Source organism: Antrostomus carolinensis, unplaced genomic scaffold (assembly GCF_000700745.2).
Source record: "Antrostomus carolinensis isolate BGI_N321 unplaced genomic scaffold, ASM70074v2 scaffold9480, whole genome shotgun sequence".
Lineage (NCBI taxonomy): Eukaryota > Metazoa > Chordata > Aves > Caprimulgiformes > Caprimulgidae > Antrostomus > Antrostomus carolinensis.
In genome coordinates, this window is record NW_010289088.1 from 48,183 (window position 1) to 67,220 (window position 19,038).

The following is a 19,038-nucleotide window of genomic DNA, read 5'->3' on the forward strand; positions in this document are numbered from 1 at the left end:
ATACTAACACAAAAACTGGATGTCACAAAAAAAATAAGTTGTCAAGGTGGAATAAGACCATAGTTTCACTGGTATTTTTCTACCCAGGATGCTTTTCTAATATGAACAAAACCAATACCCAGGCCTCTCTTTTCTCCTATTTTCTGATTTTTGAGATCTCCCACTTCTATAAGTCACGTGACACAGCTGGTATTACAAAAAGCAGAAATTTTCTTCTGTTAAAAAGGTGAAATACTATATATATGTATATACACACAGGAACACAGGATGATCGATGTATCGAACACAGGACGGTCTAGTACCGTGCCTCATATACAGATCTTGTTATACTTGGGTGAGTACTGAGGTCTTAATATAATGCTCAGCTGAAGTATTCAGAAATGAAGACAAGCTGATGCACCCATGTTTCAGTAAGATGAGGGGAAAAAGTTTCTTCAGATTAGAATTTTATTATACACACAGACTGATCAAATCAAGTTATCAAAAAGAAGAGAAAGAAAACAAAAATTCACAATCAATTGCTAAAGTCCTGGAAAACAAAACAAATCAAAACAAACAAACAAAAAACCCAGAGACAATTTATTGCAATCTTGTTGGCTTATACTGTTTATCTGAATGTTAAAAATGAACCATTCAGTGAAGATTTCATTTTCATTCTAACTTTGGAGATTTCATTTACATAATTCTTTAGTTAATTTTAAAGAGAACAAAATCAACAAAAAAATACTCCTTAATGCTGAATGACAAATTATAACCATCTTCCTATCATACCCTTAGTTGTTCAAAATCTGAACTCCAGCCACTGAATTCATAACAGAAAACGAAGAGGGTTTCCACTTAACTGTACTGCTGCAAAGCACCAAGCGTTCAGTTTTGGTTTGTGTGAAGGACAAGAGGGACCTGTATTAGCAGGAACAGACCCTGCAGGTGCAGGGAATTGATGCTGCCCCTCTATTTAGCACTTGTGAGCCCACAGTTGGTGCAGTGCCCAGCTTTGTGCTCCCCAGTAGAAAAGAGACACTGAGATCCAAGTGTCTTTCTGTATGCTTTTGCCAAGTACTGATTACCTTCCTTCGGCAATTGAAGTATATGTTTGCCTAACATCATCTCTCTGAAATTTACTTAATGACTTAAAGAGTAGCTTTTTATTCAAGAAGCAAAATTTCTTCCAGGCAGTTAAAAGAATAATTCTCTCTGAAGTGTTATTTAGTGACAGCCACAGCCACTTTTAGTCTCATTTTTTGTCCTCTAAGTTAATATATTACCCATGCTTCACCTCTTGGCAAGGTATTTTTATTATCATTGTTAAATGAAAAACACTTAAAACAAGCTCTGTCCTTTGTTTCATTTGGAATGCAATATTTTAACTCAAACCAGATATTGTTTCACACTTTGCGTAATACCATGTGAGGGAAACACCTATTCCAGGCTTTTACAAAATTGGTTTTAAGTAGGGAAGTAACGGTTGCATTCTAAGTTTCTTCTCCATATGGTTAAATTGTTAAATATAGCATTGGTAAACACAAATGAATTTAAAAGTAAATAGGGAAATTCTATAGAATCATAGAATGGTTTGGGTTGGAAGGGACCTTAAAGATCATCTAGTTACAACCTCCCTCCATGAGCAGGGACACCTTCCACAATCAACTGTTAGAAGTCTGGACCATCACGTATCTTAACCCAAAAGTACTAGAAATTAAGGGGGAAAGTATTTTACACTACTAACTCATTCTAGTTTTTAATTTCACTTGTAAATGTTGTCCTGTAAACACAGAAGAAAAGCTATCCTTATTATAATAAAATTACTGTATTTTTCCTTGCCATAAAAGTATGACATAAGTATGCATTGAACACCTGAGTTCAGTTACTTTGATTCAAGCAGAATGGTTACTCCAGCTAAGCAGACATAGGAGATCTGACTTCTTCTCCTCATCATCTTCATTGATGCTTCCAGCACAGCTTTACTCAGTATTACTCTACACACATATGCTCGAAAGCCAGCAAGTCCTACCAAAGTTTGGTGTAAACTGTCCCAAACATCACAATATTATTTGCAAACCCCATAATAACAAACTACAATACAGTGTGGGCTGATGGCAGTACATCTATATATATTCAACAAAATCAGGCAAACAGGACATTTTGGACCCCAAAGCTGCAAGCTTTTTATGTATGTATGCAGGCATATTTTTCTTGCCTTGTTGGTTTTTTATATATAAATTTACCTATATTGATATAAAAACAGCATTTCCAGACAACTTCACACTAATAAAGGGGTTTCGATCTGCATCACAAAAACACATTTCTTGATCAAAACTATAGAACTGTAAGCTCTTTAGATATATCACTACATGGAGGTTGAATATTATCTTTTGAGATCCTTCTTTGAATACACAAGCCACCGTTATTTTAACCAATTCCACTGTAAAACTGCAAACTACTGCAGAAGTACCTATGTTTTACAAGGAATTTAGGAGCACAGGCCTTAAAAATTCATTGCCAAGTGAACCATTTTTACATTAACAGATATTAAAAGAAAATGTCCCTGGAACCTACCAAAATACTATTTTGTACTTTATTTATATATATTTAGTATTTGAATATGGACTATTTCTGGCATGATTAAGAACAGTTTCAGATGTTTGTTTTCATAGTTACTATATATCACAAACACAGTATATTCTAATCAAGATATTTTGAGGACTTATTTGGAGAATATTGCTCATTCAGCTGGAAGATAAAATTGTCAGTGATTTCTTATCATGTATAAGAAAAATATTTGGAAAAAAAAAGCAAAAAAAGCATTCAGAAAAGCATTTGTACTTTTGAAAGGCTAAATTACAATCAAGATAATTTCAACACACAAGTTCATACCAAGAGTAACACATGAACTTTTCAAACACACCAAACTAACTGTTATGCAGCACAAGGGAGGAGGCCTAAAAATGCTCCAAAATTTAAATGTGAAGACTATGTAATCATAACTGTAAAATGAGAAGTGGGATTGTATGTTTCACTGCTCAGTGCTACAACTCCCCAACCTCCTCTTCCATATTCCCATGTTTTTAATGTGAATCAATCTATAGTTTAACTAAAGACATATAAAATAGATAAATTCCTTGTGCATATGATTAAAAAGGCTGGAACATGAAACCACTTTGTCAACGTATAGCACAGGGAAGCACCAGTGAACACCACCATGTACGTGGCTTCTGCCCCCAACTAGCAGTATCGATCACAAGAAAAAACTTTTTCAGCATATAAATGGAAAAATAAATTAATTTCATAAATAATTTTGCCCACTGATATCTTCAGTAGTTTTAACAATAATTAGCTCTGTAGGTTGTGGGGTTTTTGGCGGTTTTTTTGTTTGTTTGTTTTTTTCCCCCTGAGGGACAACCATAAGAAACTTTGGATAAAGATCTCATTGCACGCAGCCACTGATTAAAAAAATAACTCTCTTAAATTTGCACATTTAATGTACAATGATTTTTAATCCCAGAGAGAAGAATTCATAAAATACCAGCGCATTTAGATTCTGCAGTGCTTGTTCTTGGGATATTTGGAGAAATTGTTAGCCATGTACAAAGAATAAGCTCAACAGAAGAGGATTCTAGAAAGTCCAACTTCTTATCAGGAGCAAGAAATGAAAATCTCTTCTAGGGGAAGAAGGAAAAATGAGTCAAAATCATGTTCTACACATGGAGAAAGACATCTAACGTCAATAATAAAGAATGTGCCTGTGTTTGGGGAAAGTGAAATAGCTCCCTCTTCTGTAGTATTTTATAACACAAAATACCTCTAAAAGGATTAAGATGTTCTCATGCTACGAAATGAGCACCAACTGTCGAAAAGAAATATAGCAGTGCTTTCAAGTATTTACTATTAAAATTAAGGAAACAAAAAAGTAAACAGCAGTCTAACTTTGTACCTAATGCTTTATGTAATAAGTGGCTAAAAACTGCTCCTGAAGGGTGTGCTGCTCAACAGCTTTTCATTCAAGTCTGCATACTTATTTGAATTTTGTCTGCTGTCCAAAAAAGTTAACTGCAGCCTCCTAAGCAGCAGCATGTGTGTTTACTTAAGCTTCCTGTAAAAACATTCATATCATTCCAAGAGTGACTAAATGTTTTCCATCCTCATAGTTTGCATTCCAGCCTTCCCCACCCCTCCAGTTCATTACATGAAAAGTATCAGTCCCGAGTCCTGGGCAACAGAGTTTCCTTCCTGGGTTTGAAATACTTAATACTTTGCAGGAATTTTTTTCCCAGCATTTTGCTGCCAGTGTTAGCTATCAGAGTTCAACGATTCGGCATCACATAACTATTTATAAAATGTATGCAAGGACTTAAGATATGATAATTTTCTAATGTCAGAAATAACTCTGAAAATACTAATGCTTCCAAATACATACTTCTGTTTGGCAAACTTTATTTCAAATTTTATTCACACTGTCAACCTGGAACTACTTAATATATGTATTTTTCCTCAAAAGTAACTATTATAGTCCAAGGTTATTTTTACTGTTGCACACTGAAGAAGCCTTCTGTGAACCAATCAAAATACTTACAAACTTTCCATTCCCAAGACATGAAGTTAAAAGCTTTTGTCTGCCATACTAAAATCTTCCAATTTTCAGTTTAATAGCTGTGTATATCCCTCAAATGTATTTTAATGCTTTTTGACAATTTTAGGTAGAGTGACAGAAAGAAGTAACCCACCTTTATAACAGCAGAATCAATTAAGCCTGCCTATCAAGAAATATCCAACCAGGTAAGGCCATTGAATTATCTTTACTAGGTGAAGATACATGAAACACTAAGTTAGTGTGCATCTGGGGAAAATCTATGAATGCTATAGACACTGAAAAGAATTAATTAGAGGATCCACGAGGTTCTTTATAAGGGAGACATCCTTAGCTCCACTGATATAGATTCATTAGGATTCTTTGGTTATTTATCCTTTCAGCAGTCTTCCAATGAAATTAACAATGAATTATCGAAAACTAGGAAAAGGTTATTTTATATTAGTATAAGTCTTGACTTTCTTAAACTCAGAGATACTTTCACTGGCATTAGGTTTCATTATAACTTGGACTGTTTGGTTCAACAGCCTCAGTTGTCTTGTCTAAAACTGCTACACTAAATCATGATCTGGCAAACGTAAGCCAAATTCTCTACAGCACGGTGTTTGCATCCCTTAATTGACTTTGATGAAAAGGCTGGTGAGAACTACAATGCTGCTGCCGAACAGTAACTTATACGTCACCCTCTAAGGAGATCTCTGGGTCCAAACCCTGCGCTGGTGAACGCTGCTCACTACCACTCTGCTGCCTGTTTTTACTTAATGAAGTGTTGCACATGCTAAAGGAACTGAAGTGAATTACATCTCAGCTAGAGTTTGGAGCCCTTTATTGATGAAAATGTTAATTTCTTTTTGTGAAGATAAAGTGTCAGCCATAATGAGAGCAAAGTAGCACAGGTCTTATTAATGAAAATCCTCCGAGGGGATTTTGTTTAACACTTAATTTCTCATTCACAGCTTATGCTGGCACCCTGCCATCTGTACCTGAGGGCTCTCGCGCAGGAAGACATACTGCGAGATAACCAATTACTGACTATCAGCAGACGGGGTTGCAGCTTTTCCTATGAATAGCCTGAGCCTCTGGGAGATGCAACCAGAGACTTTCTCAAGGGACATTTTTGGCATCAGTGCCAGTGTAGAGCACTTGTATTTATTATCTTGTTAAAATAAATAAATAACTAAAATAACATATTTTCATACTATTCTACCTAATATTTACTTGCTGTGAACACAACCATTATTCCAATTTGCAGATGGCTGTCCACAGATGCAGATGGCCTGAGGAAAACATGGTTATTTCCACCACTGTAGCTTATTTGGTGTTATTGATATGCTATTATATATTGACACTAAATAGATATTTTAAGCTCCAGTATCCACTTTTTTAAAATGGTAAAATTAATTAAAAATTGAATTGCTAGTTATACCACACCCATTTTATTTAGAAAATAAATAATTGTTAACCCAGAGGAGAAGCAAGCAGCTCTGTAAGCAGCAGTACTAACAGCAGCCTGAATGCCAATGGATCTCGTTTCCTCCAACAGGACAGGTACACAGACCACCTCCTGTGGAGAACCTCTCAGCCTAACGAAGTATGAGTGCATACCAAAATTTTGCAGTCCCTTATGGCACTTGCAAATGACTTTCTGCCCTCCATCTAGCTGTCCATTTTAATTAAATCTGAAGAAATGGGCTTTCTTTGAGACTTCCTCGTGCTGCAAGAAGCCATTGGCTCTACAACTGTGGGGAAAGCACCAAGGGCTAGAGTCATTACCTAAGCCTTGGCTCTTAATAAAGACAGTCTGGAAAACAAAGAAAGAAAAAACAGACTAAATCGATAATAGATTAAACAAAGGCAAATCTCAAAGAACCAATATCATTACAGCAGCTACAGAAGCTACATAGCAGCATCCATGAGAAGTTTAAAACTAATTCTTTGTGTTGGATCTACAGAGCTCTTCCCAGCTCTCACCAGTGAGAAAGGAGGTGCCTGCCTTTAAAAGCTATAGGCTAAAGAGCTTGAATTTGGGGACAGGCTGATGAAGGAAGGTTGTCTTCTCCATAATACACTGTCTCAATGTTCCTCTGTCTCGAGCTTCATGCCTTAATGGTGACCTTTGCTTTCTGCATTTCCCTCAGCTCAGACACACTCACCTTGAACTAGCCAGCTCGCTGCTCACACCTTGGCCATTAACCTATAACTCCTTGCACCAGCACAACCCTCAGGCACTGTGGCAATGGAAAACTGGCAAGAAGCAATGATAGTGGACATACTGTAACAAGAAGTTGTGCCAAAAGGGTTTTGAACACTTTAATATTTACTTAAAAATGCCCAGCAAGTAGATATTGGTGAGCCACAGCCATCACTTGCATAAACACTGAAAATTACTCTTGAATTACTATTACTGCTTTCAGTTATGTATGCAATTTCCTGAGAGGATCTCCCTTCACTGAGACTGAAAATACAAACTGCAGCGTCCTGAATGCATCAAAAAGACCATCTTAGTCATGACATGCCAAAGGAGTTGTGCTTTCCTCAACAACTGTCTGCTTTCCTCTAAAACACATTTTTCCTCTTGCAATTCATTTTTTTCAATGCTATCTTTTTCTTTGCAACAACCTTTTAGGCACTTGAAGACTGATAACTTCTCATTCCAACTTAAACATTTTCTCTTTAAGTTAAACCAATCCAATTTATTCATTCTATCTTCCCAGGACATGTTTTCCAAAGCTTGGACTGTGCTCATTGCTCTCCTGACTCTTTCCAGCCTGCCTGCATCTCTTTCAGAGGAACAATGTCTGGAGGAGGAGCAAGGGCCTACTACATCAGATAGGGACGCACCCATCCATAGGAAAGAGAGCAAAAAGGATTACTTTGGCTCTTGCAAATTGTACTCTTGACTGTAATTTCAGTATGGTGTTTGCCTTCTCACGGCTCTGTTAATCCACATTCAACTTTTTATTTCCCTTTAATCACCAGACTTCTCCTGAAGAACTGCTATTTAGCAATTACTCCGGTTCAGAACTCATGAGTAATCTTCTCCAAGTGTAGCATGTTCTATTTTCCTTTGCTGAATTTGGTCAACATTTTTCTGCCAACTCACTGCTTTAAAACAAGCATACAAATTCATACTCTGCTCTCCAAGATACTCACTGCCCTTTTTAAGTTTTGTTGTCTGTAGATAAAATAAATTTAACTTTGATCTGAAATACTGAAATCACCAGATAGAGCTGGACCCAGCACAGACACTAGTGGATACCAACGCAGCACAGACTCAAGAAAGGCTGCCCACAGATTTGAAGACTAAATCCATGTACAAACCCCTCGTATTAGAGGGCTACACCCATACATTCTCCTGTCCTCCATACACCTACTACCTGTTCTTATCTCTTCCTCCCTGCCGACCTCCCCCAGGAACTCCAGTGTAAAGCACAGAATCATAGAACGGCTTGGGTTGGAAGGGACCTTTAAAGGCCATCTAGTCTAACATCTCGAGCACATCACTCGCTCTCCCGCTTCCACCAGCGGCACTGGTAGACCAGATTCAAGTATGGAAGGGGTGAAGGGAGCTGAATAGTTATCCTCTTACCCAAGTCCAGCAAACCTCAGACAAGCATTCAGAAGAATATACATTTCAAACCAATTTGGCTGTCCAATCAGCACTGGAGCACATATCCTGTGGGCTACACACACACATACAATATATACTCTATGAACACGTATGAAGAACCATTAGAAAGGATTTTCTCAGGAAAATTGATACAAATAAATTCTGTATGGTAATATTACATACAACAATTGCTGTTCCTTGATCTCTAATTTAGAAAGCTGTGAACAGCTATTTCTGTTTTTCTTCAGTCTTTACAACTGTTTCACTCTGGTTTTCTCACTGCTGTAGTAAAAACATCAGAATTTTCTTCATGAGGGAGTGAGAATGTTCTGCTTCAGTCTGAATTTACTGTGTTCATAGGCTGAATACCTTTGTGTGCTGACATTGTGCTTATATTTCAAGAATTTGTGTTCACAGAATTTCTGCTACATTATCTTTGATTGGCTGACTGTAAAATTTTTTTAAAATGTAATCCAAGAACAATTTTATCCTTATGTAGCTGCAGGAATGTAAACTTATCTATGGGAATAGATATTTCCTTTCATTGAAACTGACTATAAAACATACAGGAAATAACTGAATTGGCAGAATTCTAAGTGCAACAGCATTTAGACTGAAGACAGACTAGGGAAGACAGAAGTGACTGATCCTAATAACCATTTACTCTGGATGAGTCCCAGTCAGGCCAGACCCACAGGCAGATTTGATTAGGTTTTGTCCATCAGTCTCAAGTCTCAAATGACTCTATCCTTCAGCATTCAAAAAACCAATAAAAGTGACAGAAACATCTTTGGATATTTTGCTTCACATACTAAACAGAAAATATCTGACCAATTTAAAGTAAGTTCACAGAATTTAAGCTAGCTGGTGGCAAGCTGGATCTTTTTTTACATATAAACAAAACTCTGATGAGAAATAAATTTATACTTAAAAATACTGATAAGCATACAAAGTCTCTTCCTTATTTTTCTTGATCTGATGCCTCTTTTTAAATGGAAATATGGGCTTGAATTGATTCATGAGCAACTAAATTGACAAAAATAATAAAAAGTTTTCAACAGGCGTTGGTTTTCTTCCTGCTTTAGAGCTGCAGTATAATTAAGATTCTAGAAGAAAAATAATTGTTTCTTACATTCTGCACTAGTCCCAAAAAAGTGAAGCAGTTACTGCAAAAAGTAAGAGCTATAGCTTAAGAAATGTAACATACCATACATGTAAGAGCAGAAAAGTAACATATATTCATGACGAAATAATATAATACAACTTTGGAATTACTATATACTGTCATTCTAAAATAATCTACAAAACCCCCATAATTCCACTATGGTATATTCTCTATGTATTGAACATTTTACAGCATGAGTTGTGAGCGAGAACTGGAAGACATTCAAAAGAAAAGTATAAAATGAGGTATGTTTATCCTTGCAATCACTAGTAAACTACTATCTCAAAATCATGTGCTAAGTCTACATTAATTTTGCACATTTACTGAACTTACCACTAAGTTATGCTGCTTTCTGCCTTGAATTCCTTTCTTGAATAACTTGCATAGTTCAAAATGAGATACTCTATAATGTCAGCGATCTCAGAACTTAGCACACACAAGATATGAATTTTGGTTTTCTATTCTGAACAGTAGCAAATAGGAGATGCAGAAGGATGGGAAAAAAGAACAGACTGGAGAGCACAGGATCACAGGATAGCGGGTTTAAGCTATTAGTGCAACATTAGTTATGTTTGAGCTTCCATTCAGTTGATGCTTCTGCTCATATGCTAAACTGCAAAACTAAGGTTAAGCTACAGATATGCAGATTTAATGGGGCAGTATGCAGAAAAGCATCATATGGCTGACACTGAAGGTTTTTAATTCCTCTGAGGAAAAACTGTGCCTGGAGTGTATTTTATTGTTTGCAGTCTTCACTAAACATATTGCACATCTTTTTCATTAGTAACATTAAAATCAAGGGATTGATTTGTCAGCCAACTTCCCAGCCAGGACTTTCTTCTCCCTTGAGCCCACCAACTGTGCAGGTCACTGATGACGCACTATCAGAAGCAGAACCTCGTAAATAGAAATGACTGTCAGGAAAATGAGTGAGAAGCTGATTAAAAAGGGGAAGGAGCACCATCCCATGCAGTCTACCTGGCTAACTGGAACAGACATGCCAGCTGGCTGGGTGACGACAGGAACAAAACAGCATTTCACATGGGACCATGTTGTCATTAAAACTATATAACCAAAATTCAGGACAGTAAGATGTGCAAAGGAAGCAACGTTTTTAAGGTCTGTCTTCACACAGCATACTTTCCCAGTTCAGTCCTACTCCAAGGAGAAAACCAGAGAACAGAAGTCTAAGTAGCCCCTTGCCTAGCGGGTTAGGAAGCAATAGCTGTACTGCAAAGAAAGCAGACAGTATTTTTTACTACCCATGCAAACTCCAAGTAGAAACACTATTAATCTCAGATTTAAGTTTCAAGACACATAATGCTATCTGACCTTGGAGGTGGGCCATAAGTCTATGGTTAATGCACAAGTCCCTGCTGCCATCAGCTCACGCATTTACTTTTTTTCAAAAATAATTTAAAAATGCACAGTATGCAGACAGCCAGCATCTAACAGATTACTATTTTTTTTATAATGTTCTGGGATTTTCCTAATGCAAGCTTCAAAGAAAAATGTTAACAGATTCAGAAAGACACAAAAGTCTCCGTAATTAACAAATTTCCAATCTCATAATACCTTGATTTCTAATATATGTAAATCTTTTTATGCAGGCTGCTGACTCACAAGGCTTAGCAGCTTTGAGCTTGTTTGATGCCTTAAAACATAACTTCAAGAAGTTTACTGGTACCCTTGACTCATTCATTTCACATGGATTTTTTTATTTGTTATTATTGCAAGTTAAGTTCTTAAGCCTCAGATGTTGAAGTAATTTCTCATAAAATCATGCAAAGCTGCTTCTTGAAAACTATAGCTTTTATATCTTGAATTCTAGCACCTGAGTTCACTGCTGAGTTTTAACAATCACGATTTTTGATCCCTGAAATATTCTCAAATCTAAATTCCTGAAATTAAGTAACTTGGCATTACAGAGTATAATACTCTGTTTTGTTTGGTTTTGCTTGCTGTGAGGGAGGGAAGGGAAGAAAGAAGAGAGTATTCAAGTGTGTTTTCAGGTATCCTCTGACCACTGGTACTTGAGTATGCTCAAATTCCCTCCTGGCATGAAAACTAAAACTACTTCCACTAATTGCTGGCTAACAGGACAAACAAAATAAAAAGTCAGATTATTTTCTACTAAAATATAGTTAAGATTACAAGAATCTCATTTAAATAGTGATTCCATAGTGCTACTGTGTCAGTCTTGATCTATTTGACATAATTTGTATCGTAAGTATAATTTAGGCATCCCCCCAACAACAACAAAACAACTTTTACGGACTTAAGCAGTTTTTAGCTACTTCTGCTTTTAAAAGTAAAAACATGTTATAGCATGGAATTACCTTAACATACTCCAGACGAGCTAACTTGTGTGCTGAAAGCACTGTAGAGGCATTAGTGTGGTACACTAATGAAGCACCAGCTTGGCTATGTGGCAACCTTTAGTAATGAGCAATGGAAGCCTACGCTCTACCCTGGGTTTGCTTCCCACAGTTCATCATAATTATCTCACTCTGATATAGATAAGCATTTGATTTAATTATCTCTCATCCATTTTCTCCAATCTGGAACAGGAAAACAGAGACATTTGTCTATCCTTCTCTCACTGGAGGAAAAAAAAAAAACCCTCAACATATTGAAAATGCTTCCATCAACCTCTCTCTCTGTACTACCTTGCCAAGCTTGCTCACATACACACTAAATAACTGAGGTGACAACACCTACTCTCTGACATCCATCACGAGGGGACCATTGGGGTTTAAAAGCAGTTAACCTGCTTCCTCATCATAAAATTAATTCAGTGCAAGTAGCAACTCTTTATCAGACATCATCTTCATATTTTGTGATGTGAATTTTGTAATGAAAGAGTACCTGCAAGAAATCTTCATGCTGCTAGACAGTATCCCAGTGGACTTGGATGGATACTGCAACCCCAGAAGGGCCCTGAGACACATGCAGTTACACAAAATTCATTTTGTTCTATCAGAGATGGAACAGGAAAAATGTACGTGGCAGCTTACTGAGTGCCCACAAGTGTTTGTACACTGGGAAGATGGCTCTGAATACTGGTCTAGATTAACCATTCCTAAATTTAGCAATCAGGTGTTTTTCATGATGAAAATTTACTCCATAAAAAGCAACTCTGAACGTACACATATATATACAGTTATTATTATTATTATTGTTATTAATTATTTTAATGTCTCAGTTTGCAAATCTTCACGTTTCCATTGCCAGGCTGGGCAAGCATTTCCATATAGTTAAGTTAAAAAGTCATTTGTACAAGATATATATATATATATATATATATATACACACACACACACACACACACACACTTCCACAAGGTAATGAAAGCTGCATTTTAAATTCTAAACATTGATCTATCTCCCCAAGAATATAATCTTTTGTAAGTTTCACTGAAATAATTATGTTTTATTCATACAACAATTATGTCCAATATCAAACTATATAGTGCAAAGAGATTTTTAGTCATAACTAAATGACACTGATGAATAAGAAACCAAGAATAATCCAATTATCAGTAATATCAGCCAATAGATATTTTGGTTTTCTAACATATCTTATATTTATTAATAAGCTTTAAGCAAAACTAAAAATTAGTGAACAATGCTGATCGTAAGTGATCTCTTACTACATTCTTTTGGGCCAAAAGAGTATTGGGCATTGCCACATACAGGTATAGTCAAACCATGCTCACTAGTTTATTCAGTCACAGGCAATGCTGTACCAGCTGCTTAAATCCTCCAGAATTTTAAAGTAAAACCAGGAATTACCAGGTAAGCAGCAGTCATGACAGACTGAAGTATAATAGAGGAAACACTGATCTTACCTTCACAGACCGGGCAGCACTCGCCAGGGACTTTGACAGGATTTAGACAGCTCTGCCCGCAGGCCGTTGCAACACAGTGCGGGTCTCCATTGATGCACTGGCAGAAAGTGCAGTCGTCCTCTCGCCAGCGGTCTCCGTGAGCTTGGATCTGACCATTGGCATAGCAGCCAGCAGGGTTGTTTACTGGATAAACTGGGTCTGAAATAAGAGGAATTGCAAGAGAAAAGAAGTTTTATTTTCCTTTTTTCACCTGAACTTTATGTATGAATAACTGCAATACCGTGATTTTACATCACCTAGAAAGGGTTAAGTGCAGCCACTATCAAACACTGAAGGAACCACATTGTGGTATACAGTGATAAAATAAGATAGAAAACAACTCAGATATTTCAATATTGAAATTTGTTGTCAAAATGTTGTCAACTTATACTCAACATCCAAAAATTCAGTGTTCTATTTTTAACTATTTCAACTCAAGTTTTGTTTGCAACAATTAAGAGACTTAATTTTTTTATTTCCTCTTTATAACAAAATGGATCTTAGATCTATCAATCCATTTTTTGTAGCGACTCAACAAATTTAAGGGAAACTGAAAACATCTCAACGAACCATTGGAATGACTCGTGTCAGTGTTGCACCACTATTTTATAGTATGAGCAAAGATGAGACCTCTGGCACATTTCCTGCTGGAACAAGGAGACTGCCTTAAGTTACATCTCATGACAGTTTTTGAGACACACTAGTTTTCCTGAACAGATGATCTGTCTCAGTTTTCAACTTTATTTCAGTTGGACCTTTTTCCCCTTAAAAGCCACAAGACCCACTTACCTGCTAGCAATCAAATTAAGACTCAATTATTTAAATAACAGAATTCTGGGGGACATACTTTATGGAGGATTTCTCCTCAAGTTTCATGCAAATAAACAATGCAACTCTATAAACTAATTCATTACTTGAAATAAAAGCAGCTTTTACTCTTCAGAAATAAAATGTTTTACTCTTCAGAAATGCAAAAAGTGATACTGATATTAATAATAAAAAAATAGGCATTATGCAAATGCATGCAACTTTTCATGGTGGCTAATAAAGAGATAACTGTTAGGATTCAAATTAAATATCTGATAATGCACAGTAATTAGGTCACATTTTCAAAGGAAGCAATAATACAAATTACATATTAAAGCCAATTCAATATTTTAAAAACAATAAATACAACTAAAAGCATTGTTTCTAGCAGACATCAGATAGCAGACACCAAAATAAGCACAAGTCATTTACTCGTAAGTCAATTTTCAAAAAGCATTAAGTTTGAAGGACTTGGGAGAAAAGTCCTATCAAAATTGAAAAAAGGACTAAATGAAAATGGGAATATTTCTCTGAAGTTTAATCACTCCTCTTTGGAAGGAAGGCAATGCATTTTAAGTGTGGATAAAACCAGTAGCAATGCTAACAGCTGCTGTCTTATAACCCATTGTATCACTTTATGACAGTATCAAACTCCGAACATTTGGAGTGAAACTGTGCACAACTTCTACCTCTACTTGGCATTCATTCCCATCCTGAATTTTAGTGATATTCCCAATTTTAACAAAATGGGTTAAGCCAGTATAAAAAACAAGTGTATGTGAAAATTATACGTTTAAAAATTAAAATGTTTTCTAATCTCTTAACTCTGCACCTTTTATGTTTTAGGATTACCTTGCATCTGTATTTAGCTATTTTGACCTAGTCAAAAGTCAAATCATACACAAAGAAATGAAGTTAATTTTATCATTCAACTCATGTACAGGTTTCTGATTGACAGAGGAACACAGAGAAAGCACAGAAAAGCCATATAAGACTTGTGTTATTTGCAATAGTCTTTTATGCAAGCCAAAACACAAAGTTCCTGGTATCCTTAAAAGGTCAGTAGTGTTTAAAGCTATAAATTGAGCCGAGCAAACTACATTCCTGATGCTGAGGTACCCTAAAGGACGTGGAGAAAGAATTCTTCCTGGAGCTAAAGCAAGAAGGGCTTGTGCCTGTACTACACAATGCACATCAAATTTACCATCTGTCATTTAAAAATTGTTGCAGAAAAGAATAAAACATTATATTTCTTTATATTACTATAATCAAGAAAACATCAGTAGGAAACAAATATCACCTTGAAATTCAGTCATGATATAACCAAATAGAAAGAGAGCAGGTAGAAAAAAATGCCATCTCTTCACCAACTAGAAAAGCATGAATGGGCAAACTGTTAAGTATACATTCTGCCCATTTAAAAGACTTGCCTTATCAATTTAGGTGTCACTAAACATAATGTGAATTATTTAGAAAGGGATCAGTGTTTTCTTTTATCTTTTTAAGCGTTTAAAGGATCCAGGAAAATTAAAATACATTTATGGAGCCAGTTGTCTAGCTTCACCTAAAAGAATTCCACTAAATCAAAAGAGATTTATAGTAAAAAAACAATATATATCTTAACATCCAGTCATTTAGAAGTCAGAAATCAGACTTCTGTGATTTAGTGCTACAAGCCCTATCAGAAAAGCACTTAACAGAAACAAGCAAGCCAAACAGCTCCAGATGATTTGATGAAGGACCCTGTAACTTGGCTTCTCAGTGAGCTGGGCACAAATTAAATCACAGCCATTACTTGAAAAAGAAGATTTTGCTCAATAACTATAAATCATTATCCATTTTATTCAGTGTACTAAGGACTTGTCTTCAGAAGAAATTTCCATTGCATTCCTAATACACACAAACCCATCAAACTCGAAATGTTAACAGGTTTTCCTGATAGTTTGGTTCAAAGGTTGTGAAAATGCAGAAATAAACTTTTAACATTGCATGATGATATGTCAGAACAATTAATTGATAAATCATAAGATAGCTGAATATTTAAATTACCAAAGAGGATGAAGGACATATCTAGAATTGTAAGTCCAATGTAGAAAATCAGCAGCCAAAACTGAGTATGAAAGCACTGATATAAAGTCCAGATATAGCAGATATATGGATACATTGCTTATGTATCTATATATGTTGTCATAATAATTTCATAATGCCAAATTTCAGAATATTCACTTATGTGAAAAATAGTAATTATATGATAAAAAAAACAGATTTCACATATTCTATAAAGTCAGCAGAACATACAGTAATTTCTTCAGGAGCGAATCTGCACTTACTCAGGAAGTGTTTCACGACATCAGACATGCCTTCTCTAAACTTTTTCAATCTGTCATTAAATGATGGTATAGCACTGAATCTTTTTTTTTTTTTTTTTTAACCCACAGCTTGAAAGTTCTTAAAAGTATAGGCACAACTATACCAGCAAAGACCTAAAAGTCTATCATCCTGTCTGTAGTCAATAATTAACATCTAGACCAGATCTTAAACACAGGGTGAACATGGACCAGTATCTCTTTACAATACCTAAGCCTACAGTATTTCAACTTCTCTACATGTGAACACTATGTAACAACCTATTTGATACAAACTGATACACTAAAATATATAAAAATACAAATATTCTTTAAAGAATCACTTCTTACTTTCTGCCTTATCACCCTGATATTTCATTATCCAGATTTTGTTTTCTTAATCTCTGAAACAGCTTTCAATAGTTTGTAACAAAACAAGCCATCAAAACCGTATCCTTCACTAGATCTTGTAATGAGAAGGTCCAACTCTTATAACTGCCTCTTTTAGACACATTTTTATGAGGTTCTTTACTTCCATAATTCTCTGTTTGGAATGAAGCACAGCTACAATGGATCTTTTGGCTTATTTGCTCCTGCAAGGAACTACAGGAATATTGATATTAAGCAGACTGCAAAGTGTTTGAAAGTGACATTAATGAATAGATTCCCTTCCTCTTAGGAGGATATTTATGATTTCCAGCTTATTTTGCTTATTCCTCTTAGGAGGATATTTATGATTTCCAGCTTATTTTGCTTATTGAGAAGTCATTCCTAAGTTCACATTTAAACACAGTGACCAGGAGTACTTCACAGGCCTCTGACTATGTCATGACCATTATCTGACCCTCGCAGGGACAAGACCCAAGTGTCGAGCCCCAGCCCCATCTCTCCCTGCTGGAATCCTGGTTGTATTCTGGCAGAAGACGTAACAAATATTTTCTAGTGTAAGGAAGAGGGTCAATGTGAAATTTCCCACAGAACCCTTTTTAGGAGGACTGCAGGCCTAACAAGCAGAGGAGAAGATTGTCAACAGGGCAAAGGAGAAAGAGTAAAACATTGAAAGTCAGACTACTGACCCATTTCTTTGCCCTAATTGTAGAGAAGGTGTATGCATTGCCCTAGCTGAACTGAACAAGCCTAGAAGAAGCAGGCTGGAAAGCAATGAAAATGTGTCTTAGGGTCACCACTGCTGCTTTGGAGGAGCCTGTCTAAATGCCTGGTGCAGAAATTAGGAACAGCTTCTTACATCCTTTCGGAAGAAGTCCTCACAAAAAGTACTGCACACTTGACCATGACTGAGGAAGCTTTGATGCAGAAGGGAAAGGAAACCCAAATAACTCTATATAAAAAGGGCAGAGTGTCAACATCAGAGAAGCACCGCAAAAAACAAGACAGCATACTCAAACAGGGAAAATGTAGAAATAAATTGAATTAAGGAAGAATCTGAAAAATTTAGAAGAACAAAATGAGCACTTGTTTGCTCATTTGCATTGAAAAATCAAATTTAAAAAAGCAGCAGAATTAATAAGTGAACAGGATTTAAAAAAATACTGTACCTTCACAGACTGGGCAGCACTCTCCTTCCGGCACATAGTACCTGTCACAGTGTAGCTCACCACACTGGGCAGAGAAACAAATAGAAACTCCACCTTGGCATCGACAAAAACGGCAAGCATCCATTCGAAACATGTCTCCATCATAATATTCCATGCTGTTAAATATGCAAGTTGGCTTCACTTCTGAAAAAAGGAGGGGAAGGGGGAAAGAATAATGTATTTTACAGATACTGATAAATGGGAAACAGTTAAACTCATACTGCTACTGACAAAAACAGATATAAGACAGCTGATTTTTCTTTCTTTTTTAAATTCAGATACTTCTTTTTTAAGAACATGGTATATTTTATTGTCTGTTTCAACAATGGAAAAAAAATAAATGCTGTTCAAAATTACTTTCAGAGCAATTATTTACACTTAAAAGTCTCAATTTTAAAAATTAAAATACTGAATAAACATTAAGGCACTGGTATTTCTTCATAGGTGTTAAATATTTCCCATTCTCGATGAGCCAGAAGCTACTTCAAATTTCAGCATATTAAGCAATAGATTTTTCTGTTTTAAGACAGTTTCTGGTGTTTCTTAAGTGTAATCTTCTTTTCTGCAGGACTCGGTACACAGGTGGATAAATTGTTCTAAAGCTGTCTGATCCATAGGGACATGTTTAAGAAAAACCCCAACAAATATATTTTGTGACTGTATGATCTGTTAAGCAGAAGTGGATACTTCTTAGTTCAAGCAACTTGTAGCTGTACTAGTCAGCTCGCACCTACAATCCCCACAGAAAATAACCTTAACTGTGATAAATATTTATGTGATCACTTTAAATGTTTCGAAAACACAAGAAGACTATTTCTTGTATGCCTCCATCTACATCCGAGCTCTAATGTATATTGGAAGGGATGTTAAAGATCATCTAGTTCCAACCCCTTGCCATCAGCAGGGACACCTTCCACTAGACCAGGTTGCTCAAAGCCTCATCCAGCCTGGCCTTCAACACTTCCAGGGAGGGGGCATCCACATGCATTCCAGGGAGGTTCCTTGGGCAGTGTGTTCCAGTGTCTGACCACCCCCACAGTGA

General features: G+C 36.2%; 1 protein-coding gene across 1 annotated transcript in view; it reads right to left on the reverse strand.

Moving 5' to 3' along the window:
* Nucleotides 1–18,135, reverse strand: part of CRIM1 (cysteine rich transmembrane BMP regulator 1) — a 61,820-nt gene extending 43,685 nt beyond the window's left edge. Inside the window, exons 1-2 of the mRNA XM_010168894.1 lie at nucleotides 17,958–18,135; nucleotides 13,211–13,408 (exon numbers count right to left, since the gene is read on the reverse strand). Coding sequence (XP_010167196.1) covers nucleotides 13,211–13,408; nucleotides 17,958–18,111 — 352 coding nt within the window. The 5' untranslated portion in view covers nucleotides 18,112–18,135. The remainder of the gene's footprint in view (nucleotides 1–13,210; nucleotides 13,409–17,957) is intronic.
* Nucleotides 18,136–19,038: the final 903 nt, after the last annotated feature.